The sequence below is a fragment of the Eucalyptus grandis genome, chromosome 8 (assembly GCF_016545825.1).
Source record: "Eucalyptus grandis isolate ANBG69807.140 chromosome 8, ASM1654582v1, whole genome shotgun sequence".
In the NCBI taxonomy this organism is placed as follows: Eukaryota; Viridiplantae; Streptophyta; class Magnoliopsida; order Myrtales; family Myrtaceae; genus Eucalyptus; species Eucalyptus grandis.
Genome location: NC_052619.1, coordinates 13,305,130 through 13,327,959, shown reverse-complemented (window position 1 = coordinate 13,327,959; position 22,830 = coordinate 13,305,130). Strand labels below are relative to the sequence as shown.

At 39.8% G+C, this 22,830-nt stretch overlaps 3 protein-coding genes across 3 annotated transcripts; 1 reads left to right on the top strand and 2 right to left on the bottom strand.

The window, feature by feature from the left end:
• Positions 1-885: 885 nt before the first annotated feature.
• On the bottom strand, positions 886-3,949 carry LOC104428972 (uncharacterized protein KIAA0754-like). Its single transcript, XM_039299607.1, has 3 exons — positions 3,896-3,949; positions 1,188-1,956; positions 886-896 (listed from the first exon to the last, which is right to left on the bottom strand). The coding sequence occupies exons 1-3, from the start codon at positions 3,947-3,949 to the stop codon at positions 886-888; spliced, it is 834 nt and encodes a 277-aa protein (XP_039155541.1).
• A 474-nt stretch (positions 3,950-4,423) lies between these two features.
• Positions 4,424-5,919, top strand: LOC104456609 (peroxidase 5). The gene is made up of 2 exons (XM_010071437.3): positions 4,424-4,712; positions 4,945-5,919. Exons 1-2 carry the CDS (start codon positions 4,485-4,487, stop codon positions 5,716-5,718), a joined length of 1,002 nt encoding a protein of 333 aa, XP_010069739.2. The 5' UTR covers positions 4,424-4,484; the 3' UTR covers positions 5,719-5,919.
• Positions 5,920-18,844: 12,925 nt separating this feature from the next.
• Positions 18,845-21,408, bottom strand: LOC104456608 (peroxidase 5). The gene is made up of 2 exons (XM_010071436.2): positions 21,110-21,408; positions 18,845-19,914 (listed from the first exon to the last, which is right to left on the bottom strand). Exons 1-2 carry the CDS (start codon positions 21,347-21,349, stop codon positions 19,147-19,149), a joined length of 1,008 nt encoding a protein of 335 aa, XP_010069738.2. The 5' UTR covers positions 21,350-21,408; the 3' UTR covers positions 18,845-19,146.
• Between the last annotated feature and the right edge of the window lie 1,422 nt (positions 21,409-22,830).

The following is a 22,830-nucleotide window of genomic DNA, read 5'->3' as shown; positions in this document are numbered from 1 at the left end:
TTAACATGCAGATAAATTTTATCAAGGAGTCGCCACTAATTAGTTTTCGGTATGTCAATTAGACATTTAAGTAAAATAACGAGAGAATTATTTTACTTATACAAACTAGAGACTTTAGATATGAGGACTTGGTTACACTAGATTTCTCTAATACCCTTTCGGTATCATTCTTTTATTTTCAAAAATGTTTTTGTAGGCAGTTTGAATTTATTTTAACATAATTTACTATCATATAATAAGGTGATTACACGGGTGCTCAATTATTATTAAACACTCAATCAAACAAATTGCATTAAAAAAGAAATTAAACATACAAAGCAAGCAATTTTTGGGGTTTTTTTTTTTTATAAATTAAAACATGCAATTTAACTACATGACTTAGTTTTACTAACAAACAAATTCTAAATAAATGAACTTATTATGCAAATTATTTGACATGCACCTAATATTTTTGTGATTTTTTTTATTGAAATTCGGAATTAATAAAAGCCTTAATTAAACTATCTAAAATGAATAATTTTCTAATTTATTTTAGGGATTAATTTGACTTAAACCCTATCCTATTTTAGAAAAAAAAATTTTAAGAAAAAGAAAGATTATTAAAAATGTGCAAAGATTATCTAAGCTTTTTTAAAACTATTTAAATCCAATTCTAATTTATTCCAAAAAAATTATCTAAATGTGCAACCTGAAAATGCAATCCTAATTTACGAAACTAACATATCCCAATGCAAGATTTGATTTTTTTATTTATATTTTTTGTGTGTTTTCAAGACAAGTAATTATCAGATAAACATTACATCTAAACTAATCAAGATATTCACTAAATGAAGGGTTAAAATAATCGAAAAAAATAATCCGTTGTCTCACAGATTAAATTAATGACTACTCAAACCCTAAACATCATGACAAAGTTCAAAATAATTAAAAATTTTATCTGAAGTCTTCCGATCAAATTAATAATTATAATGATTTAACAATTAAAATACTATTAAAATGCTAAAAAAGGATCCAACGTCTTACATATCAAATTAATAATTACAATAATTTTGGATAAAACCCCTGAGGTTAATGCTTACAAGATTCGTTAAATGAACATTGGGATCTAATGTCCCAATTTAAATAACTAAACTAAAAGGTAAAATAAGTTAAAAACAAAAAAAATAAAATAAAATAAACTAGACTACCTAAGAGAAAGAGGACAGCAGCGTCGACGGGGAGCGGATCGCAGGCGAAGACGGTGCGGGCTGAGGCGCGGGACGGCGGAGCTGCAGACGTTGGCTGGGCGGCACTCGGGCGGAGGACGGCAGGGGCGCAGTCGGGTGCTCGCGGCTGTGGAGGCACGGTCGTCGGAGTGCGGGGGCGTTCGTCGTCGCTGATGCAGGCAGAGAAAGGCGGAGAAAGCGGCGCAGCGACGGCGAGAACGGCGACGACGGTTGCAGAGACGCGGTCATCGGGGCGCCTGGCAGGGACGCTCAGGCGGAGGGCAGCGGTGCTCGTGGGTTGCAGGCGTCGACGCTCGGGCGGTGGAGCAGGGGCGGGCCGGCGCGGGGACTTGCGAGTTGCCGGTGCAATGGGTCGCTCGGAGACGGCGAGCGGGGCAGCGAGGAGTGCTGCAGGCGTCGGCGGGGCAGCAGCGGTACTGGGGTGCAACGGTGAACGGACGAGCGGCAGAGGGAGGGTCACACTGCAGCGGAGGTGAGTGGTGGCGCTCGGGCAGAGGTGTAGTCGCGGGTGAGGCGCGAACAGCAGATCGCGGGCCGACGGGTGAGGGAGCGAGCGTCGCCGGACGGGGTGCTGCAGGTTGCTGGTGGTGGCGAGCAGCGCGGAGACGGAGCGTCGAGGGGCGCTGCAGGCGTCGGCGAGGCGGCAGCGGCGGGCTTCGGCGACGAAGCTGGACGTCGCGGTGGCCGGCGTAGGGTACGGCGGTTTGCTGGCGGAGCCGCGGCGGTGGCGCTGTGCAGGGGGTCGGCGAAGGACCTCGGCGACCGACTCTTTCCTCTTCCTCTCCTTTTTGCTTTTTTGTTTTTCTTTCTCTCACGTCTCCTCCCACGTCCCTTCTCTGTCTCTCGCTGCTGTACTCTTCTTGCAGAAGTCAAGTCTCCTTTTGACTTTTCTTTCCCACAAAAATAATTTTGAACGAAGGAAAATACCCCCTTCTCACAAATTCTCTCCTCTGCGCGAATTTTTCTCTCCGAAATTTTTGCTCTGAATTTATCGAATTCGCTCCCTCGGTGACGAAAAATGTGGCTCTCTTTTTTGAGTTTCCATCTTCTATTGTATTAATTCATAACTATAAATCGGAGTGTAATTTCGAATCAACTCAATTTTACTTCGATTTCTTTCATTTTAGAAATTTTTTTGCTCTTTATTCACTTGATTTTTAATTGTTTCCCATTTATCAAAATCTGAATATTTATAAGAATTTTCAACTTTCATGCATAATCAATTAAATTGATTTTCCATATTTTTCCTTTTATTTATTTCAATGCGATTTTTATTTTTTATTCCTTAGGATTGTCAAAATTAGGTATCAACAACAGTTAACATGAACAATGCCAATACTTACAATCTGAAAATGCTAAAAGCTTGCTACCTATCTTGAGCTTTCAACTTAGCTAATGAGGTCTCAAAAACACTTGCTAAATACCTCATATTTTCCCCCACTCTGGGGAAAACTAAATCAAACAGGGTCCAAAGCCCATAAGAAATGCTGCACCAATTGCAACCTAAGGATAGTTATTGCAAATGCGTTCCATACTTTCTGCTTTTAAAATCCGTTCAAGACTAATTTAGCTTGAGATATAGGAAATCCGGTCAAAATTAGTTTGCAAAACGGGTCTTCCAAAATGTAGACGAGATAAAACACGATCCTCGTCTAACACTACAATCTACTTGGCAATTTTACATCATTGCCACTTGTTGTCTTTTTTAGAATATGAAGAAACTAAGGAAAAGTAATTAAAATTTGTCGATGAACTGCGGCTTTCGTCTCAAATGAAAATAAAAGATTGGGATCCACTAGCCTTACCAAAAAAAAAAAAAGATTCGGATCCACTTGACAATAATCGAACTTATTCAAACTTTGAAATAGTCTTGATGCATGGTAAACTGAAGATAAAGAGACAGCGATGGAGCTTCATTTTGCTATATTATCTCAATTATTTTGTTGGGTATACGACTTTGAATTAAATCCTCATACCATTAAAAAAAGAAGAAGAATTATCGGATCTTTGACCGGCTTTTGCTTTCCCGGACCTTATCCCTATTAGGCTTGTTTATATTAATCAACAAAGTCAAATGGGGAATGACGTGGATGATTGTACGGTTGTCCTCCACCTTTAACCAACTAATTTGCTCCAAAATTTAAGAATTATAGGTTCTCATTACATAGTTTGGTAGCAATTTTGCATCAGTCATTTGACGATGGCCTTCTTGACGCAAGCAAACCTTTGAATAAAGTACAGAACCTTTGGTTGTGATAATAGCTATAACATCACAAGTTTATTGCAATTGGATTGCTTATTATTATATTTACTATCTGTTGATGCTTTCAATCATATATTTCACAAATAATCTCATTCACACATGAAAAATTGATAGTCACCCATTTGCAGTCATTGATCATATTCTCGAAATTTTGCTACCAAAAATAAAATAAAATCATATGCTTGAATTTTTCCAAATACATCCTTTCTTCGCACTTGGACAGTCACCAATTTCTCGAGAGAAGTTGCAGTATGCAAAGTAGCATATATCAATGTATTTGATCGCTGGATTTGTTATCTTGTGAATAGTCTTATTTAGTGCATGTACATGAAACGGGCTTATGTACATCCACGAAAATTAGTCGAGCTCAAAAGATTGATTACCCTTTTCTTTGGCTAAATGAAACCGAAACAGAAGTGTACTCATCTCTCCGATGAAATGGATCCAACGGACTAGACATCGTCGGTGCCTATAATTATTCATTTATTTGTAATATGTTGTTTTCTTAAACATATTCTCGAAAACTTCAAATATTTCGACAAACTCGTATCATAAGCCTCTGACTTGGCAATAGCTGACCCTGCGAGAAAAGTCAAAGAATGATAGAAGGATTAGGAAGGAAGTGAGCTGGAAAAAGAGAGAAAAGATACAAAATGCAAATGGAAAGAGGGGGAAAGGGTCAAATGGGAAGAGAAAGAACTATTCCTGTATGAACTGTCCAACATTATCTTGTCACAAAATAATACGTAATTATAGTTTGAATATATACCCATCTCTCTATAGCAAAAAATAAAAACAAGAACGTGTAGCTCTTCGATAGAACAGCTGCACCCGCTCCTTTGTTTCCGAAATAAGAAAAGTCAACCTTTTGCTTTCTCGCACTATAAATACCTGCACAGAACTATTTGGATTCGCACCATCTCTTCACCTCTCCTTTTCCCTCTCATCATAGTAAGCACTCCATCAAAAACATCCCCCAATTCAAGCCTCTCAACATGGCTTCCATCACAGCAGGATTTCGTGCGCTCGCGCTGGTTCTCTTCGTCTCGGTTTTTGCAACAGCAGCTCGAAGTCCGAACTCGTCCCTAAAGGTGGGATACTACCGACGTACTTGCCCGTCGACAGAAGCTATTGTCAGGAAAACCGTGTTTGAGGCCGTCTCTAGGAACCCCGGGATGGCAGCTGGTCTCATTCGCATGCATTTTCATGATTGCTTCGTTAGGGTACGGCGAAGTATTTATGCTCAGTAGTTTCGCCTTGATCAACTTATTTCTCCTTCCTTGAACTTTTCATTAATCCCCTTTTCTACCTAGTTGCGATTTAAGAGAAAGACAATGATGATAATGTGTGCTAAGAGCATTTGCTAAGACTCATATAATAAATATTGGAAATGTAAGCTTTCTATTACGAGGCAAATGGTTTCTTTCAGTTACTAACTCATTCGCCTTATCTCAGGGCTGTGATGCTTCAGTGCTCTTGAAATCAACCGCAGGAAACCCGGCGGAAAGAGATCACCCCGCGAACAACCCGAGCCTACGAGGGTTTGAAATCATCGATCAGGCCAAGGCCCAGCTCGAAGCCTTGTGCCCCAGGACCGTCTCATGTGCCGATATAGTTGCTTTTGCCGCCCGTGACAGTGCCTACAAGGCTAGGGGCATATACTACGATGTTGCTGCTGGCCGCCGCGACGGCCGCATCTCTCGCCTCCCGGAAGTTACACAGAACCTCCCGCCACCAAGCTTCAACGCCCAACAGCTCATTGCCAACTTCGCTAGGAAAGGGCTCTCGGCGGATGAGATGGTGACTCTCTCAGGAGCACACTCGATTGGAATCTCCCACTGCTCTTCCTTCTCAAGCCGCCTCTACACGTTCAACGCCACACTCGCCCAAGATCCTTCCTTGGACCCTGCGTACGCTTTATTCTTGAAGACCAAGTGCCCACCACCGAGCAATGTGACGCAAGCAGACCCGACCGTGCCACTTGATAGCATCACAGCCAACACTTTGGACAACAAGTACTACCTCCAGTTGCTGAAGCTCCGTGGCTTGTTGACTTCTGACGAGACGCTGTACACGAGTCCCTCGACTTCAAGGATGGTCGTGAACAATGCGAAGAACAACTTCGCTTGGAGCGTGAAGTTCGCCAAGGCAATGGTGAAGATGGGCTCGATCGACGTACTCACTGGTAAACAAGGAGAGATCAGGAAGCTGTGCAGTATTGTAAATTGAGGACGTGCCGGAGAGTTACAACTTTTGCAGGACGGAGATTGGAAACATGATCTATATCGTCCTTTATATTTATTCTTTGCTTGACTTTATTTGTTTCGACGTGTCCGGTTCGATTATTGCGTCATCTTTCAGATGTAAGACTTTCCTATTCGGCAAAAAGCTGATTGAAATGTTATTTATTTTGTTGTGATCCCACATTTTTAGACCCACATTTTCTCTTTATAGTGGCGATTATTCGACATTCAATTTTTTCATATTTCATACATTTTTGTGACAACTGTCCATTGGGTAGCCGTCTTGATGAGAGGCGGTACATATAAAGAAACGATCGTTCATTTCTAATGGGGCAATTACAAGGTCTAACACAAACCCTCTTTTTCATATTTCGTACATTTTCGTGACAACTGTCCATTTGGTAGCCGTCTTGATGGGAGACGGTATATATAAAGAAACGATTGTTCATTTCTAATGGGGCAATTACAAGGTCTAACACAAACCCTCTATTTTGGAATACACCATCAGTGTATGGAGAGAATTGTGTTAGTAGCATGTGCCTCATATTTCTTTGAATTTTTAGGATTTTTAGACGAACGTGAATACAAACAATGGCTGGAGGTTTGTCTATAATCGATCCTAGCTTCCGCATATGATTTTTATATCTTACATGTGATATTAGAGCAAGCCTCTGCCTTGTTTTTGTCGATTTTTTGGTGTATTTTTTGGGCATTTTAAAGATGAATAGTAATTCGGATTTTTGAGGTCAAGAGAAAACCTCGCCGATTCTGGGCAAAATCCCGGTGACCCACCCCTTGATTTCGGACCAGTACGGTTGCACCGCCATGAGGAACATTAGTCATGAGTTATTCCGGTATATCGGTGTTCGTTAGAGGCAAATTGGGCGATAGAAGTCATGGTGGTTGAGGATTTGTGTTTTGGGAAATTTTCGTTTGATTTGGGGCCAATTTCTTGCTCATTTCTTGAAACTCGGATCCATGTAGTCATGCCTGCATGCTCTCCAAAACCCATTATTTAGTTGTGTTTGAGATGGGTTGCCGAAGAAGAAACGGCTGGTGAAACCACGGCGGAAAACGGCGAAAATTGGCGGAGTACGACTCTGTTGCGCTAGGAAGAAGGCGCGTGCACTCCACGTGCGTGTTGTAGTTGCACGTGCCACGTGCCGGCACGTGTGACCAACCGTTGGCGCGTGGCGACCACGTGCGCGGAACTGCCGCAGTAGTTGCCAGGTGCGTCGCGTTGGACGGTGCGTGTGCAGGCCACGCGCCTGTTGCGGATTCAGGCACCTGCTTGGCACGCGCCTGATGTCCCATCCCTACGGCCCCTTTTCCCTTTTTGTCCTTCATGCAATTTTACAATCTTGCCATTGGCCAATTTATTTACTATTCTGCCCCTTGGTACATTTATTTATTATTTTGTCCTTTCATGCATTTTATGAATATTTTGTGCATGAAATTAAATGTCCAATGATCCATATATTTAATTAATTAAAGAGTAGCCACATCATCTTTAATTAATTAAATTATATATTAAGAGCCTCCAGATCATATTTAGAATGGACATTGATTGTAATTAATCATATTAATATAATGAATTTTATCCAACGAGAATTTTCATTGTATTAATATGATTAATCATGATGAAATATCATATTATTTTTCTTAATTTACCCACAGGGATTAAGAAAATGTATATAATATGGTAGTTTTTTCATGATGTAATTATGAATCTATTTAAATAAAAAACTTAGCTCACAATCAGTTTTTATGTTATGTGATTCATATTCGTGACATGTTTACATTGGTAAAACATAATTTATGTATATTTGCCTTAAATTTTGTGACATAAGCATGATTATTTGATATTCAATTTTGTAACCTGTGAATTTCTTTAAATTTAAGTGTGATGGAATGGTGAAAACTATAAAGTTTGGAAGGAGTTAGTTCTTCTTCAATTGGGGTGGATGGACATTGACAATGCTATAAGGAAAGACGAACCATATGTTCCTACTGATTCGAGCACTACAGTTAAGATAGCTCTTTATAATCAATGGGAGTAGTCTAACCACATTGTGTGATGTTTATAAGGGCTAAAACATCTTTTAGTATTCGTGGTTCGGTTGCTTAGCATAGCAATGCTAAAGCTTTATTAGAGGCCATAGATGCGCAATTTGAGGCTTATGAGAAGGTGCATGCCATGACTCTAATTATGAAGTTTTCATTATTGAAGCTTACTAGTGTTAGAGGTATGCATGAGCACATCGTGCAAATGAGGGACATTGCAGCTCAGCTTAAGAACCTTGAGGTTGAGCTATCCGAATCATTCCTTGTGTATTATATTATTAACACTCTCCCACAACAATATGCATCTTTCAAGATTTCTTATAACACACATAAGAATAAATGGTCAATTAATGATCTCATGACCATGTGTATTTTAAGAGGAGGAAAGACTAATTATGGAATTGGGAGAAAATACTTATTTGACAATACAAGGAAAGAATAAAGGTCATGGCAAGTATAAGGGAAAAGATAAAATACTTCTCCAAACTGACATTAAGAAAGAATCTAAATGTTTCTTCTGTAAAAGGAATGGGCATATAAAGAAGAATTGCGTCAAATTTAAGGCCTAGCTTGAGAAGAAAAGTAATCCAACCTTTCGTGTTTGTTATGAATCTAATATGACTGATGTAAGTTACAACACTTGGTGGATTGATTCTGAATCTACAACCTACATTTCGAATTCCTTACAGGATTTTCAAAACCATAGGAAGCTAGTGAGAAGTAAACAAATAATCTATTCAGGAAACAAGATGCGTTCGCATGTGGAAGCTATTGGGACATGTAGACTAGTTTTTAATAGTGGCTTTATTTTGAATTTGGAAATGACCTTTTATATACCTAGTTTTTCTAGAAACTTAATTTTAGTTTCAAGACTTGTACTTTTGGGTTACTCTTTTAACTTTTCAGATTTAACCTTCTTTTTATCGTTTAAATATGAAATTGTTAGGAATGGTACTTTGTTTTATGGTCTTTTTCGAATTAATTTACAAGACAATGCTTACTATAATGCAATACACATTCATGATAACGTTAGTATAAAATGATGTGTTATGAAAGAACATTCCTCTATGTTATGGCACCGGAGATTGGAATATATCTCTATAGAAAGAATTAAGCGATTGGTAAATAATGGAGTACTTAGTATTTTAGATTTTACTAATTGTGATATTTGTGTAGACTGTTTAAAGCGAAAACAGACCAACATGACGAAGAAAGGTGCCAAGAGGAAAATAGAAATATTATAAATCATACATACAGATATATGTAGTCCGGATATGGACTCATGTGGTCAGAAATATTTCATCTCTTTCATAGATGATTATTCACGTTACATGTATATATATTTGCTTCATAATAAGCATGAAGCGTTATATGTCTTTAAGGTATTTAAGGTAGAAGTAGAGAAACAATGTGGTAAACAAATTAAAATCGTGAGATCAGATAGAGGTGAATAATTCTATGGTTGATACACTGAAAATGAACAAGCACCTGATCCATTTGCAAAATTTCTTCAAAAGCATGGGATAGTTGCCCAATTTACTATGCCTGGTTTTCCAGATCAAAATTGTGTAACGGAAAGAAGAAATCGAATTTTATTGGATATGGTGCGAATTATGCTTAATGGCTCCAAACTACCTAAATCTTTGTGGACTGAAGCTGTCACGCCCCGAGCGCGCGAACAACTCGCCATGGTCATGCAAATGCGATATTTCCAGGTAGTGTCGCCGACCCCATTCATTTCATAAGCGCACGCAGAACGTATTCTAAAACTCCTGACAAGACTTACGAGATAAGAAAGTAGGAAACCAACTCATTCACAACCAAACATACATTCATAGATATTCACACTAGAGTTTAGTTACACCAAAAGGGGTCAGTCTACAAAAAGATCGATCCACCAAAAAGAAGGAACAGTCCTCTGACCACTAGTTGGACTCGTTCGTTGATCCCACTTCTGACTAATCAACCTCTGGAGATGATGGGTCCTCCACCTTACCACCGGGAGGGTCAACTACGCCCTCACGTAAGATGGCCTCAACAACAGCAGGTGGAATATCAAAACTCCTCAGAGGACCAATCCTAAAACCATTGATTCCAAAGCGGAACCACGCTTTGTATCGATGAGGCACCTTAACAAACATGTCTTCTTCGATCCAGACCGTGGTCCTCACAAGCTCATAGATCCAATGACTTCCAAGATCAAGAAAACTATGCACCTGCTCGGAAATCTGCTCGGAAATACCATATCGCTCATAGGGTATCGCCATCTGCGGTCCTGAAAATATTTGGCCCATGACGGGGTGAGACGTTGTCTCAGCAAGTTCGCTCTCTAAACCTCTATTAGAAAGAAAATATGCCCAAGGGTGGCTTAGCCACACTACACGGAAGACTTACCTCGCCTTATTTCTTTCTTGCAGGTTAGTACAGTTTATATCACTCAATCACAAGTAGAAATAAGAACTTAAACAACTGGAACGCAATCACTTTCACATAATCAACAACCATAGTATTCGTTTCAATTTTTATTCACTGCCACATAAACATAGCCTACTCGTTTTTACAAAAAAAAAAAAAAAAACATAGCCTACTCGCAGTTCAGTTATCTATTAGCGTTTAGCCAGGCATCATCTCCTCACCTTGGAGCACAACTTCGTTATTACATTGATGGCGTTCCCGAAGGAGCATAGGCCCATGTTGACACCTAATTTAAACTCATCTTTTAGAAATAGAAGATAATCTTTGATTAGAGGGATTTTTTTTTTTTTAAATTTTGAATTCAAAAACTCAACAGTCAAATTTTGGAGCCACTTTTTTGTTGAAGAAGTTGAGTGAATATCGCCTGATCTTTAACAACTTGGAGTCTTTCCTCTATAAAAGGAAGGCGAGGTTTTGAAACTGAGGGGGGTGACTTCTCTTCGTCGAGGGAAAAAGAAAACAAAAAAAGGAAAAGTCAAGAGAAGCTTTTGCTTCTGCAGAGAGAGAGTGCAAGGAATGTAGAGAGAGAAGAGAAAGGGAGAAAAGTCAAAATGTGAAGTGAAAAGTGAAAAGGAAGAGAGTAGAGGGAGAAGACGTGAGAGTGATAGAGAGAGAGAGAGAGAGAGAGAGAGAGAGAGAGAGAGAAAGGTAAAAAGAAGAAGAAGGAAGTGACCGAACGTGCAAGGGAGAGAGAAAAATCAATGTTTCTCTTCTTCGGGTCCCCTGTGACACCCCCAGTCGCCGGTTCCTATACCGCTGCCAGTTGCCACGCCACCGGTCTCCATCCATGAAGCCTGACGCCAAAGCCATTCCTGTTCCGCCCGAGATCCTCTGCTCGCACTGCCTCTCAACTCCACCAGCATTTGCCGTCGGAACTCCACAGCTGCGAGCACCCCCATGACTTTGCCCCGATCACCGGTTCCATGTTCATTGCTCGCATCTGCAACCGACCACCTACGTGACTCAACGCCTAAGCCACTCCTGTTTTGTTCTAAGCTCCCTTGACGACCATTGCTGCTGTTCCCACACTGCTGTCTCTCAGCCCGTAGCACAAAAGCCTCGACACTCCCCGCCGCTGCAGATCGCAACACTAGCAGCTCACCGAAGCTTGTTGACACTGCCATTGCTGCTCCCCTTTGCTGTCGCTAAGCACCACCAGAACTCGATGCCTGCGCCTTGCCTCTACAGTGCTCATGTCCAGCTCCACTCGCTGATCTCACCATGCTCGACGCCGCGACACTTGACGATAGCAAGTCCTATTTAATAAAAAATAATCAATTAAGGTCCAATCAAGATTATACTAATCTAAACATATACTTAGCCTTAATTAATCATACATTAAACTAATCACACTCCTGAATCTAATCAATACTTAAGGTTTAGAAGCTAAACTCACCAGAATCGCTTTCCGACAAGTTCACGGCGAAGACAACGGTGAGGCGGTTGATAAACCTCCATGGGGTGACATAAAGAGAGGACTGGAAGGCACTTAAAACGGGCCTTAAAGATCCAGACTTTGCTAGAACTCCGGCTGCTAGTCACGGTCGGAGGAGGGTTGCTCGGTGGCTGGTTGGGCGGAGAAGGATCGGCGGGTGGTAGTAGTAGCTTGCATAGGCTTCCGATGAGCTAGACGGTGGCTCACGGCGGCTTGGACGGTCGAACAAAGGTGGAGCAATAGGGATGCATGGCGGAATAGCTCACACGAGCAAGCGTGCTACGGCGGGCGATGGCGACTTTGGCTGCTCCAAGGATGGGACTGTGGTGGCGCAGCTTCGACGGTGTCTAGGGGGCTCCGGAGGGCGGCGAGACAACACGGAACTAGTAGCTTGGCGTGAGGACACACACGGGCCGGTGTGCGAGTGGTGTAATGGTGAAGGAGTGGCAAACGGCGGGCGTGCGAGCGATCGGACGAGCGAGCAGATGGGCAACTGGAGCTCTGGTTTTTTGCACAGCTTTCCCCCCCTCTTTTCCTAAGGAAAAGCCTTGAATCAAGGAGGAAGATGAAGTTGATGTGAGGGCCCCTTTTGGTGAGCCAATGGGCACCTTACACTTGTCAAAACCCCCTCAACTTGGCTGCACCATGACCTCACATGACATCACCATCCACTCACCGCAAAGCTTCCTTGACAATCTTCCAATAGGTCCAAAATGCCTCTTGCTCCATGGCATACAAATTTTAAATATTTGTACATCAAATTCTTTTAATTTGATTCAATCCCCTTTCAATTGAGCCAAATTGAAGTCCATAAATTTATCCAATGTCACCACACTTTAATTTACGGTTTTCCTTGACCATAGAACCTTCTTAGATACCAAAAGTATGACCAAAAGTGGGCCTACCAATTTTCCCGAACCAAAATAACCATACTTTGATTTTTCGTCGAAAAACTCGGTTTTGCAGAAAAATTTTCTGAAGATGAGTCAACGTTCCTCAAATGATTTGTGACACAACGTGACTTCCAATTTTTGAATTCGGTTTCAATTTCACAGTTAATTTTACTCTATCGCGATCTTAGCACGTCCTAATCTACCGGGTTGCTTTTAGGAATGTTTGTGCATTTGACCTATGGTTGATCATTTTCAAGCCACAATGCACATCTTCGATACATTAGCGACTTTCAGTTGTCGTGGGAATCTCAAGATTTCAAATATGGACACAAGGTATCAAAATAACAGAAAAATCGGTCCAGTGTTGATCGATAGGAATTGTGTGATCTGGTAGAATCACCCACACTTGATCACATGCCTTTGTCAAGTCGACCTATCTCTAGTCTCTAATTGATTTTTAACTATGTTGTAATGACCCTTGTAGATTAACTCGGTCGAAAGGTCGTTTCCTAGTCAAATTCTCGAGTTTGATGCGTTAGAATCCCTTAACAGTTTCACTTGATAGATTAGTCTTCTCGTGAGTGGCCAACTCAGAGAAAAGAACTAGATGCGCGAAGATGAAATGACCGTCTCATTTTACTAAAAATAGAATTGGAAAATCGGGATGTCACGGAAGCACTTAAGACGGCAGTGTACATATTAAACCGAGTTCCGACTAAGGCTATCCCAAATACACCTTTTGAGTTATTTAAAGGTTGGCAACCAAGTTTGCACCATGTACGAATTTGGAGATGCCCGTTTAAAGTGAGAGTTTACATGTTTTATGCCAAAAGGTCTAAGGGATACATGTTTTATTATCCATTTCACACCACTAGGATTGTAGAATCCAGAAACGCTAAATTTCTTGAAAATGACTTGATTAGTGGGAGCGATCGATCGAGAGACCTTGCTCCTAAGAAAGATCATTCATACACTCAACATTTCACCTCAAGTTTAAGGTTAGTTATTGCTCATAATGTCCCTTCGCTTCAACCGACTATTGAACAACCAATCGGTGAAGTTCCACAACTTACTGATATTGATCTAGTAGATCCGGTTGTTTAGTAATTACCAGAAACTGTTGAATAATCAGTTGAACAACATGCTCCTCAAGAGAATGTTAATTCAATATTGAGAAGATCTGCTAGAATAAGGAAATTGGCAATTCCTAGTGATTATATTGGGATAAGTACACTAATGGTGTCATAAGTTGTGTACGGCGCTCATTTTGGTGCTAAAAGTTTCTGCCGGATCACTTAAGTGCCAAATCGGAGAAAAGACGATCACTTTGGTGCCACCAACGGCAGATTCTGACCAAAATGATTACGTGGCTTTTATATGTAAAAAAAAAAAACGTTGAGCCTTTTAAACAGCGTCGTTTTTCGTCTTTTTAAGAAAACGACATTGTTTTGCCGTCCTACGTGGATAGCCTCAAAAAACGACGTCGCTTTGTTAATTTTATTTGGAGATTGAAATTAGGTTTTTTTGTCCACCATTGCTCGTCCACCGCCGCTCGGCCACCGTCCCTCGCCCACCGTCACTTGGCTGCCCTCCTCGGCCACCGCGCTAGCCGCCATCCCTCAACCTCCATTGTAGTTGCTTGCCACAGCAAGACAAAAGAAATAAAGAAAAGAAAAAACGAACTAAAAATCCCGAGAAAGAGGGAGGTGTCAACGATGAGGGCAGAGGAGGAGATGGCGGGGCCACGGCCGTCGCCTTCGTAGCAGCTGGCTTCGCCGACAACCTCTGGTGGAGTTCCAGATCTTCGCGGCTACCATTGGCCGGATCGCTCGTGCTTCTGAGGATTCTTCGAGCTCGCGTTTCCTTTGCACTCGACGATATTTCTTAGGAAAAGGCGGTGGTGAGGCTGAGATTTAGGGATTTGAAAGGTTGATAAGGTGATTGAAAATGGGAGAAAACTACTAGGGAGGCGGAGGCGAAAGCGAATGCGTGGTTTCTTTTCTAGAAAATTACTGGTGTTGTTGGTTTGGTACTGTTGGTGTTGCTGGATCTGTTCGGGGAAGAAGACGAATCTGCTCGGGGAAGAAGATGACACAAAACGGTGTCGTTTGGGGATTTAGGGTTTTGAATTTGGGGGAAAGACACAAAACGGCGTTGTTTTGGTGTTGGGATGCTAAAATGACGTCGTTTGAAGGCCTAAGTGATCTAATGGAAACTCCGGCGAGCCACATCAGCATAAGAAATTAATAAAAAAAAGGCCACGTCAGATTTCCAACCGATCAGATCGGCGTTGGCACTAAAGTGAGCGTTTTTCAAATTTTTTGGCACTTAAATGATTCGACGGAAACTTTTGGCATCAAAGTGAGCGCCGTACACAACTTATGGCACCATTAGTGTACTTATCCCGATTATATTGTGTATTTACAAAAGTATGACTACAATATTGGAGCTAAAAATGATCCTAAAACATTTTCACAAGCCATGGATAGTGATAAATCCAATTTGTGGTACAAATTTGTGGTAACATGAAAGAAGAGATGAGTTCTATGGCATCTAACAAAGTCTGGGATTTGGTTGAGTTACTTGATGGTGCGAAACCCTTTGGTTGTAAATGGGTCTTCAAAACTAATAAAGATTCATTAGGTAACATTGAAATATATAAAAGCTAGACTCGTTGCCAAATGATTCACTCAAAAGAAATGAATCGATTACACGAAGACTTTTTCTTCTATATCTAAGAAAGATTCTCTTCAAATTGTGCGAATGGTACTTAAGGTTCCATGATGTCATATTTTCATTCGGTTTTGTAGAAAATGTCATGGATCAATGTATATACCAGAAGGTCAGTAGGAGCAAAATTTGTTTCCTTATGCTATATGTAGATGATATTCTATTTACAACCAATGATAAGAGATTGCTACATGAGGCGAAACAATTTCTCTCTAAGAATTTTGACATAAAGGATATGGGTGATGCATCTTATGTCAATGGCATTAAGATCCATAAATATAGACTTTGAGGAATTTTAGGACTATCTCAATAAACTTATATTAATAAGGTCCTAGAGAGATTTTGGATGAAAGATTGTTCACCAAGTATAGCACCTATTGTGAAGGGTAACGGGTTCAATTTGAACCAATGCCTGAAGAACAATCTAGAAAAGGAACAAATGTACAACATTCCATATGCTTTTGCTGTTGAAAGCTTGATGTACGCTCAGGTTTGCACTCGATCTGACATCGCTTTTGCTGTAAGAATGTTGGGAAGATATCAGAGCAATCCAGGTATAAACCATTGGAAAGCTGCAAAGAAAGTGATGAGATACCTTCAAAGTACCAAAAAGTACATGCTTATGTATAGATGGACTGACAACCTAGAAGTAGTCGGTTATTTTGATGCGGACTTCGCGAGTTGCGTTGATTCATGAAAATCAACATTTGAATACATTTTTATGTTAGCTAGCAGAGCCATGTCATGGAGAAGTGCCAAGCATACTTTGACTACTACTTCCACTATGGAGGCTAAGTTAGTTTCTTGTTTTGAGGCTACCTCACATGGTGTATGGTTGAAAAGTTTCATTACTGGGCGTAGAATTGTTGATTCTATTTCTAGGCCATTAAGAATATATTGTGGCAATTCAACTGTAGTTTTTATGGCTAAAAATGCCAAAAGTGGTAGTCGAAGTAAGCATATCGACATCAAGTATTTAGCAATAAGGGAACGTGTTAAAGAGAATAAAACGATCATAGAACACGTTAGCACTGAATTGATGATAGCTGATCTTTTAACTAAAAGCATGCCACCGATGAAGTATAAGGATCATGTGACTAGTATGGGAGTAGGTCCCATAATGTAATTTGTCGTCATATAGACGATTTTGTTGTATGAAACTCTTATTTTGTTGTAATGTTGATTCTCAATTTTGGTGTACACATTTTGTTGTTTATGAAAATAACATTTATCCTTAGTTCTAGAATAAATATGGGGTTTATTCATTAAGATGTGTTGTCACATATAGGCTAACATTAAAGAAATAAGATACATTGTGATACATGGAAGATATTATTCACTCTTAAAGGGCGTGTCGCCATAATCCATGTGTTTTGTTTCTTTTCTTTAAGCATAAAGTTTTCATGGAATTAGTTGGATAATCTGTATGATGAAAATGATGGGATCAAGTGGGAGAATGTTATTTATTTTTTTGTGATCCCACATTTTCGGACCCACATTTTCTCTTTATAGTGGCGGTTATTCGATGTTCAATTTTTCCACATTTCATATATTTTTGTAACAACTGCCCATTTGATAATTGTCTTGATGGGAAACGGTAATATAAATGAACAATCGTTTATTTCTAATGGGGAAATTACAAAGTCTAACACAAACCCTCTATTTTGGAATATACCATCAGTATATGTGAGGGAATTGTGTTAGTAGCATGTGCCCAATATTTCTTTGAATTTTCAGGATTTTCTGACGAACGTGAATACGAACAATGACTAGAGGTTTGTCTATAATTGACCCTGGCTTCCGCATATGATTTTTATGTCTTACATGAAATTCTGACCATGCGTGAGTTTGTCCTCTCTTTGATTTGACCAAAACAATCATATATATTGTCGAAATATCTTACTAAAAGAAGAAAAGTTACCGTGGTTGTTGTATGGCATGCACATTTCATGTCTAATTGTAGAAGTTCTTTTTAGTTCCTTTTCTTTTTGCCCCTAAGTTTTCCACTTTTGACAAATTTTTTAGTTTTCCGAGACCAAACGTGATAAGTACAATATTGGCCCGTTTCCTTCCGACTTAAGTTTTTGAAAAATGGTTACTTTGACATGATATCTAATAATTGTTAAGTTTGAATCTCGCCACTCTCTCTCAATTTAACATTAAAGAATTTACTCTCCTGACTTGTAATTTTTCATGTTCATCGTCTCGCTAGTAATACTATTTTAATTGGTTCGGCTCATGACCCTATCTTAAGTGTGTAAGACCAACTTACATACGGGGAATGCAAAATCATATGCTATAAATATGTGGTTGGTCCATTTCCTAAAAATTTAAACTTTCGGGGAAAATTGTCTTTCTAGCAAAAAGGGTATCTCTACAGCTCACATATAAATGGATATTTGTCTTGGAAGATGATGCTTTAAAACGTAATTATAACAAGAAGTTAAGCAGGACCGCTCACTGTTGATTATGAGCCACTTATAGTCTGTAGCATCACTCAGTATTACAATAGACCAACCATAACAAAACCTAACAAAGTTGATTCAAGGAACGCAAAAGTCCTAGTTGGCATAATTTTGTCACGTCACGAGAAAGTAAATTCCCTAATGCCAACGTAGACAGAATACCTACGTGTCCGAGCAGATCAATGACAGTTTCTCTCACCCATTCGTACATACCAATTAGGTAAGCATCAACTGCACAAAGCTATAAAAGTATTTCAAACCGTAGACTATAAATTCAGTTATGAGAAACAACTAATCATTAATAAATAAATAAAAATCGTGGGCCCATTAAATAAGTTGGATAAAAATCATTCGACTTTGTTCTTGTGGTTGATCTTAATAGGGCTAAACGTAGATAGTTTAAGTTGAAGAGTTATTTTACCCTTTGAAAATATGAGCTTTTGGTTTTCCCTTTATTATCATGATTTTACCCTTTGAAAATTTCGAGCTTTTGATTTTCCCTTAATTATCAAGCAGGTTGATCATTTTCATCAATCTCCTCTTAAAGCGTTAATGTTCTTCGACCAAAAAAAAAAAAAAAAAACATTAGAGTTCACTTGCTTCTTGTAAATCGTTCAATTTAGCACTTCCATTTTCTAATCAATGAATATGTTTTTTTAACAATTATACTCCATTTGTTTCATAAAAAAATGAATAATTTGAAAATTATTTTTCAAAAAATAATAGTTTGTATCACTTGATAGTGAAAGATGTTTTCATTATTGAGAACAATTTAGGTATAAACGATTTCATGGATTATTAAAAAAAATATTAATTTATTTTTAAGTGATATAATCAATTTTTCAAAAAATTTTTATTTTTAGGATTTTTTTTAAGAATTTTTCTTTTTGAATCATCCATTTTCGCAAAACAAATAGCCTTAGTGTTGTTAGTGCATTTGTGTTCTCTTTTCTAAGTTCCCACGCGAATTGTTTTCTTGCCCGAAACCCCAGCTAAAAATTAAGAGACAGCTAGAATAATATATTAATATTGTTTTCTTCTTTCTCCTTTTTTCCAATTCCATCATGCCAAGAAAATAAAATAAATGATCTACACGGACCACCTTTCAAATCAAATTCCTCCACTCCATTTTTTGGATTCACTCAAGCATTTGCATCATTCGGATGCACCATGCATCACAAATTCAAACCGAACTGGAAAAGAAACATCACAAATAAGCTACACAAGTTTGCCAAACCTCAAAGACAACTGAAAGAATCGAAACAAAAAAATGCATAGAGAATGAAGAACAACTGCTGATCCATTTCTGCCGAAGAAAAGCACAAAGCAACGCATCAGCATGGTGAGTACGCTCAATTCACGGCGCCGCAAACTTTCCTAATTTCGCCCTGTTGACCAGTGAGCACGTCGAGCGAGCCCAGCTTCACCATTGCCTTCACGAACTTAAGCCCCCACACGCGGCCGTATTTTGCGTTGTTCAACACCATCCCTTTCGTCAACTTGCTAGTGTACAGCGCCTCATCGGAAGAGAACAACCCACGGTAAGTCAGTAGCTGTTGGTAGTACTTGTTGTCCAGAGTGTTTGGCGTGATGCTGTCGAGCGCCACCTTCGGGTCCGTCTTGGAATTGCCCTGGGGGCACTTGGTCTTCAAGAAGGCCGCGTACTTAGGGTCCAACAACGGGTCTTGCTTGTGCGTCGCGTTGAACGAGTACAGACGGTTCGAGAAGGACGAGCAGTGAGAGCTGCCGATGGAGTGTGCTCCCGAGAGGGTCACCATCTCGTCCATTGAGAACCCTTTTCTCGCGAAGTTGGCAATGAGTTGCGGCACAGTGAAGGTCGGGGGAGGGAGGTTCTGGATCACCTCGGAGGCGCGGGAGATGCGACCATCACGACGGCCCGAGGGGACATCGTAGTAGATACGGCCAGCCTTGAAGACGCTGTCTCGGGCCGCAAATGCGATGATGTCGGCGCACGAGACAGTTCGCGGGCATGCGGCTTCTAGCCGGGCTTTCGCTTGGTCGATGACATCGAAACCTTCTAAACTAGGGTTGTTCACGGGGCTATCTTTTTCGGCAGTGTTTCCCTTGGTTGAATTTAGGAGGATGGATGCATCACAGCCCTAAAATCAATGGGGAAGAGCTAACAAATCAGATAATATGATATACTTAATGATGTGATAGACTCAAATTAGATATGATTATTACTCGCTTGTTTCAATTTTCACTTACGGAATCCTTCTACTTTCTGGCATAATATACGAATTTTGTATACTGATCTTCGTAAACCTAGTTTTGCTAAAGTAAGGAAGGTATGCAGCCAAAGCACAACTTAGTGATGAGTTGCTGCCTCGGCATGTGCATTGAGAAATCATTCTTTATATCCATTCCACTGTAAGAAATAGCAACCGGGGAAAGGTGCAATTTTACACTACACAACATTAAAAATACATATGTTTTGATGCATTTCATAGGTTTAGGGTAGGGAGAATCACCATTTTTTTTTTAAATCTATTGTAATTGTGCCAATTTAGTTTTAAATCTTTTTTTTTTTTTGGCCAATTCAATCCTAAACATTTTGCAATTGTGCCAATTAAGTCAATCCATCCAATTTCGGCTAATAGGTGCTGACGTGGACAATTTCGAATAATATAGATTTTTTCCTCTTTTTTTTTCCCCTTTTCCCCCACGAGGAGGGCTGTGAAGCACTTGTCGACTGTCGGAGAAAGTCGCAACCCTCTCTCGGCCTCGCCCAAGTTTGGGAGAGGCCTGGAGCCTATGAGTGAGGCAGCTTCACCTAGATGTGGGCAAGGCCACCTTCACCCATGGCTAGGAAGGACATGGTGATGTTGGTCTCGCCTAGATTTGGGCAAAGCTACCTTGCCTATAGCCCTAGGCCTCGCCTAGACCTAGCAGGGCCAAGCGGGGGCCATGACCATCGCTAGAGCCTTGTTGGCCACTATAGGGGAAAAATGAAAAAGGGGGAAGAAGAGGAAAAAAAAAAGAAAATAAATAAAAATTTATTAAAAAATTCGAAAAAATTTAAATATTATTAAAATTGTCCACGTCAGGATTGAATTGGCAAAAAAAAAAAATTAAGACTGTATTAGCACATTACAATAGGTTAAGACTTTTTTGGTAATTTTCCCATTTAAGGTACCATATCATCTCTAGAGTATCTTGGTGTTGGTGTTAACATGGCAACTTTGTATTTTAACTGATATTTGAGTCTGCATCAACACATTATTGGAAAATCAAGAAAATGAATGACGAATAAGCGCAAAATCCTTCATTTGATGTTCATATGGAGCATATTACCCTCACGAAGCAGTCGTGGAAATACATCCGGAGGAAATCAGCAGCCAACCCCGGATCACTGGAAAAGGCCTCATAAAGAGTGGCTCTGACGATGGCTTCGGCAGGAGGGCATGTATATTTGTAGAATCCGACGCTGAGGGACGATGGCGAAGACAACGGGTACACCTGCGTAGGGAGAGCTGTTGCAGATACAGCAAAAACTAGGAAGAAGGAAGCGACCAGGGCTTGAATGGAAGCCATAGCCGCTGTTGCTCAAAGGAAAGTGAGAACTCGATGAGGATGTGAGGTTTATCTTGCGTTACTGGAGATGGAGGTGGAGAGAGGGCGTTGGGCTAGGGCATTTATATACGGGCGTGGTGTGGGAGGTTGTTAGAACGAGGATGGACTTAGGGTTTACTTGGGGGATGAATAATACTATCTACGAACGTGCATGGCTGTAACTAGGGTCGCATGTGGGAGAAGCTGTCACCCGTTTGAATACTTCATGTTTCAGAACTCTTCATTTGCATTTAGTATCTTTATTCTATGTTTGCTTTTCTTTTTCTTTTCTTTTTTCTTTTTGCGTTACCCAAAAAGAAAAAAAAAATTATTGTCCAAATCATCTTGTCGCCTAAGGTTGCGGCCTCTCCGAGGAGTGTAAGGTTATGACGAAGTCTAACGGGACCATTTTTTTTTCGAAGCATCAGGGTTGGTTGGAAGCGAATATGCTGAAGAACCCAATAGTTCAACAAGTGATGTGAAAAACATTAATTTTGATATATTGCAAATGAGTAAGTTTAATATCTATTCTTGTGCGCTGTAATTGGTTGTAAGGGTGGTTTTAATAGTGAGACGGGGGGGCTCGAGAGAAATTTTCCTCTTATTTATGATATCGACAGTTTTGTGTTTCTAATCGGTAGAACACATTCATTCCTGCCGAATTTAGAAAATTTACGAGAAATTGCTTTCTTGTAATATTTGCCAAGACTCATGGCAAACAATGACAACCCTTAAATAAAGACCATTAAATATAATCAATTCGACTGGTGAACCACTTGATGGGTTGTGAAAATTTGAGCAATTTAAGAAATCGATGATTATATTCCTCTTTTTGATGTATAAAAAAAAAAAAAAACTTGTGAATGTCTAAAATTTGATATCAGCCACTCACAAAAAAAAAAAATTATATATCTTAAAGAGATAAAATATTACTCCCTCTAGGCACTAGCCACATTCTAGTCGTAGTTGAAATTCAAAGAAGGATGGTACCAAACACCAATTTATAATGGAGGATTTCCGATAATAGCATGATTATATATTACAATACGTGTCAGTGGGAATTTGTTTAGCACGATTAACAACTGTACAGCCAATTTCTGCTAGATATTCTGCTTTGACTTTTAATGCCGTCTTATATCTCGAGCCAGTTGACCAAGATAATTAAAGGTTGACCCTTTTTTGAAATAAAAAAAAAAGGAGCTTCGAAGCATATTAAATCGAAGTTGTTCTCAGTTCTATCCATGTGAATGAAGGGACAGGGTTTAAGGCGTTGAGGCAGAAAAAAAAAAACATAGTGTGATAATAAGACTCTACACTATCGTTTGACAAAATTTGACTGGATGAACTCCGTAAAAATATTTAGAACTTAATTAATACAATTAAAAGATTTTAAGACCGAATTGACAAAAATACAATAAGCGTATGACTTTTTGAATAATTTTCATACTGTTAGGACAAATAAA